The sequence below is a fragment of the Anopheles darlingi genome, chromosome 3 (assembly GCF_943734745.1).
Source record: "Anopheles darlingi chromosome 3, idAnoDarlMG_H_01, whole genome shotgun sequence".
Taxonomy (NCBI): domain Eukaryota; kingdom Metazoa; phylum Arthropoda; class Insecta; order Diptera; family Culicidae; genus Anopheles; species Anopheles darlingi.
Window position 1 is genome coordinate 30,308,439 of NC_064875.1, and position 5,000 is coordinate 30,313,438.

At 41.4% G+C, this 5,000-nt stretch overlaps 1 protein-coding gene across 1 annotated transcript in view; it reads left to right on the top strand.

Annotated features, from left to right (window-relative positions):
* Nucleotides 1–2,079: 2,079 nt before the first annotated feature.
* LOC125958374 (senecionine N-oxygenase) overlaps nucleotides 2,080–5,000 on the top strand; it is a 3,803-nt gene continuing 882 nt past the window's right edge. The window contains exons 1-2 of the mRNA XM_049691664.1: nucleotides 2,080–2,376; nucleotides 4,358–4,916. Coding sequence (XP_049547621.1) covers nucleotides 2,362–2,376; nucleotides 4,358–4,916 — 574 coding nt within the window. The 5' untranslated portion in view covers nucleotides 2,080–2,361. The remainder of the gene's footprint in view (nucleotides 2,377–4,357; nucleotides 4,917–5,000) is intronic.

Sequence of the window (5,000 nt, forward strand, 5' to 3'; positions counted from 1 at the left end):
TTTTAACGGCACAGGGCTGTAGCCAATTTCACGCTTGAAATTTTTGACGAAATCTTTCTTTTTTTGAACAAAACGCTCATATTTAATCGAGCATCACTGTTAAATCCTCGCTCTCACGCCGTCTCTACACACGCCAATATATTTTATTTTATTTCTTTTCTTCACATTTACGTTTTACATTTTTTAATGAGTGTTTATCTTTTCAAATTGAGATCAATCGAAACAAAACAAGATTTTTGAAGCATCTTGCTACTTTGAATCGCGTTTCCCAAAAACCTACGATTTCAAAGTCGGTGCCAAAGCCAAAGCATAAAAACTACTGGGCCGATTTGAAATTTTGAACACATAATCTGTGCACTATTTGCCAGGTAGCCCTGTCGAGTTTTTGTAAAAATTGTAGATACCTTTTTTAAATGATTTAAAACTCGTTAGATTTAGAAAAACTTAAAAAATCCCCCAAAAATCGAAAATTTGGAAATTTTACAAAAACTTGATGAGAAATGAAGTTGAATGGTTTCTGTATAACCCTATATTCCCCGTTAGATATCAATCCCTGCTAAGCTCCTTGGATATCGATACCAATTTAGATTGAGCATCAAAGTGTCCCTCCTACGACTCCTGGGAAGATTGATTTTATGATTAATTCATTTTACACAAACAGTTCTTTTGTTTAATAACACAGGTCTTCTCGTCTTATTGATCTTGAACAGCAGGAGGAACATAAAGAGAGATGGTAATCAATTGAAATAAAATTATAAATATGTTTGATCCCTTGCGACTCCCTACGTTCTAACCCTGTGCAAATCACAATCAATCAGAGAATGAAGGGCACCACTAGTGGAGTTTCACCTATGAAAAATATTGAAAACAATCTTGTAAATAACAAACTGTAAGGAATCTCTCCGAAACAAATTGATACCAATAGTTGATGTAAAATGTTTAAGAACATTAGCAACTAGACAAAACATGCAATTCTAAAAAGTCGCAACGCCACTACGGTTTTGCGTACTAATCCTATCACTAACAGAACTATCAAGAAGTATCAAATCTCTACTTGGCATGTTAGGAGACATAGACATAGAGACATAGACATAGCGACTAGCTCTTCAGCACATGAAGTTTCGAATATTTTGTTGAAAACAGAACAAGTCACAGAAAACTGACGTGATTAATGCAAAACTAGGAATATTTTACCTCTCATAATTTTGGACAAAAATTTCCAAAGGTTTTATTGGATTTTTGTTGCGCGAACAAGCTCAATTTGGAATCTACACAAGTCCTTTTTGTGAATTTTTAACTTGTAGTCGTGTCCAAAAAAATTCCTGAAGAATCTTGTATAGATGGATTAATAGCAATAGAAAGCGATACAATACTATGATTAAGTATGAGACATCACTTTCAAATGCATGGAGATTAGATGTACAATCAACCGGATTTTTATGTTATTGATGTTTGATTGAGTTTTAAGTCATTTAAATGAATATTATACAGCAAGCTGACAGATTTTACGACACATTGATTATTTTAATAAATACGACTCTAGAAAATAGACAATGCATATAACGTATTTGGTAAAAACGCCGAAAATCACAAACAAATTAATTAAACTAAATAATTTATTAATAATAATTTATTTATAATAAACGACGAAACGACGGTATGCAGGTTATACTAAAATATGGGTGCGACTATAGAAAGAAGACGGGGTGGAAAAATAATACAAAAACTATGAGTATTATTTGCAGCTCCATGCATACCGAAGATTATTTGATAAATTATATTATTATTAATTTATGATACGGCTGCACATTCTTCGAAAATAACAAGCGAACGTTCATATGCACTGCTTTCACCTCTTCCATTTCTTTCAGTCTCACGAATCCTATTTACTGTCACGTGTATACCAGTTGGATGCACTACTTCTAATCAACTGTTCTCTAGTCTCGTAATCATTACATGGTTTAGTCATTCAATAAAAACACAGCAAAAGGGATTACTCATAAAACTCGGGAAGTACATATTGTATATATATAGCGGTTTGTTAAACACCATCCACCATCGTCCTATCGAGCATACAGCTGTAGCAAATCAGTGTGAAGCTCAGCAGATATAGGGGCAAGACATAATAAATACGCTCGGCCCTTGCAAAAGGAGCAGTAGTTGCGCTTCGGTGGTTCGACAGGCAAGATCTAAAGGAGCAACAACTTTAAAAAACCACATACACACATAATCTTCACACAGTGCAATCACTTCTAAAGAAAACAACACAGTGCTACTCGTTTGGCGATCGAGAATTTCTTAGTGGATCGTAGTACCTATAGGACCGCGCGTCACGTGCTACCATCGGCAAATTGGTTAAACATGGTGAATGAAAAGGTAATTAGTGATAGTTGCGATCAGGTCAACCGTGTGGCTACGCGTTAGTGGACAACCCTTTCATTCCCGCCCTGCCACGATCGAGCAATCGGCGGCTTAGGATTTCATCATTTCTGTTGCACCGCAACCGTGCGAATCAAAGCAGCACACTTGAAATGACCCGAGAGAGAAAGAGATATGCTGATGTGTTTTGCCTCAGCAATGATCTAGTATTGCCACAATTTTAAACAAACATCCAGCATCAGATGATGTAGCGTGAAGTTCAGAGTTTTCCATCAAGGTTGTGACGCAAAACAGCTGAGCGATGTTTTGAAAATATGGATGTGTTTTCTGCATCATTAAAGATCATGTTTCAATCAAAAACACAGGACCCTGCTACTACCCCAAGCGGAGAATGATGAGTGATACTGCTTGCACTTTCGTGAAGTTACAAATAGCTAGCTAGTTCCTTTTGCCTCGGAAGCTAGCTTTGCTCCAGACCGTCTAATATCATTTATTAGAAATTGTTAGACGCTGTAGGGGGTGGGCATACACTTTGTCATTCGGTTACCCGGATGCGAGTGCTTCCGTCACGCGCCTGGATCGAATGGCGCAAACGCGCGCATCTTATTACATAAACCAAACCGATAGCAAAAGACACCGATATCGTGAACATTAAATCCGCCGGTTTTATGCATTTGGCGTCAGTGTCTGTTACTCTAGATATTCCGCCCTTCCACCCTGTTTCTCAACCTGCGTCGACGCAAGTGTTATCAGCTCATCACTTATTTCCGCCTCGAGGTTTTTTGAGAATTCGGTTTAATCCTGAGATAGCTATGCAATACCCCCTTCATTAGGGAAACGAGTTGCAATTCCGTTTAATGCTTGCTGACCAAGCAATTCATCTACTTGAAGCACGTGGTAACGTCTAGCAAAAAGAGAACTAATCGAAACGAACTGTACCATCTCATCGCGAACGAGGCAGCGAGTGGTGATGGAGTTATAGCGCGGTGCGGATGTTCCGAATGGTGTTATCAGTAAAGTCCGGTTATTCTACCTGATCCATGGTAACAGCGCGGGGTCACCACGGCGCTACGTTTTGCCTAGTTCGTCCGACATGGCCCAATACGCCGATGGATGATTCTGGCGCTGGTTTGTTTTTCTTTTTCTTGTTGCAATTATTAATAAAATCCATGCAAGCCCCCAACAGCGCTCATCTTATCACCGGACAGGTTCATGTGCAATTAACCGGGTGATTAACGAACAGGCCTGCACATTATGCATACAATGTTTCGAGGAGAGAAGCTGAGAGCGATCCCGAAAGAGGCTAATAGCCAGCGTACTATGACCCTACGGCGATGCATTTGCGGATGAACCTTGAAAACGTAGCATAAAGGAATCGAGAGCGCGCCGAGATGCCTTGCGGGGCTTGATGCGGAAAATACGGTGCGTGGTAATCGCGCATCCGCTGCACGTCACTTATTGTTTTTCTTTTTTGTTCTTGATCGGCAAATGAGAGTGTCGTTGTTACGATAAGAGCTTTGTTTGAATTAATTCATCACTTTAATCAGCCATGCTTGCGGAATACTTCGATACTTCCAGAGCATGAGAAAAGGTTATAAAACAAATCTATTTACCAATCGTCTACCACACCTACCGTGTATGATTACAGTTCGATAACGTTTGTATGACCAGGCACTCGTTCCGTCTGAACGATTAGGAAGTCACGTTCTAATACTTCAAGTCAAGCGCTAGTATCACTGGTCCCCGGAAGGCTTACGGCTGTATTGCACCCCGTGCTAATTGTTTGACTAATTGTTTTTGAGCTTTGTTTGTAATGATGTAAACCCTTTCGAGCGAACTGGCTGTAGCTGGTTTGAAGTTCTCTTATCTCGCTGGGCGCATGCAGGGCGCTGCATATGATCCGGTTATGGATGGCGCCCCCGTTCTACAAAGCGCACTGACCCATTCTCTTTCGCCCGTAATCGATGTCAATTTCCAGACGAAGCGTTCCTATTGCGTGATTGGGGCCGGTACTGCAGGACTGTGCGCGGCACGGCATGCCCTGCAGTCGGGCGGAACGGTGACCGTGTTCGAGATGGACAAGGAACTGGGCGGCACCTGGGTGTTTAATGAGCAGACCGGCAAGAACGAGTACGGTATCGATATGCACTCGAGCATGTACAAGGGACTGCGGACCAACCTACCGAAGGAGATCATGGGTTATCCCGATTTCCCAATACCGGAGCAGGAAAGCTCTTACATTCCGGCCGAGGATATGCTGCACTTCTTTCATCTGTTTGCCGAAACGTTCGGCATCCTGGAGCACATCCGCTTCAGTCACTATGTCGTGCGCGTGAAACCGACACTGGACGAGAAGGCTTGGGAGGTGATTGTGCGCGATTGTCCCAACGATAAGCTGGTTACCTACACGTTCGATTACGTGCTGGTTTGCAATGGACACTATCATACTCCGAATTTGCCGAAATATCAGGGAATGGACGTGTACGAGGGAACTCAGATGCACAGCCACGATTACCGTAGTAATGAGCGGTTCGAAGGTAAGTCATTGTCAGCCCATTTAATCCACGTCATGCAAGTAACCGCTTCGTTCACTAAATCATGCGCCAATTTCATCCACTATC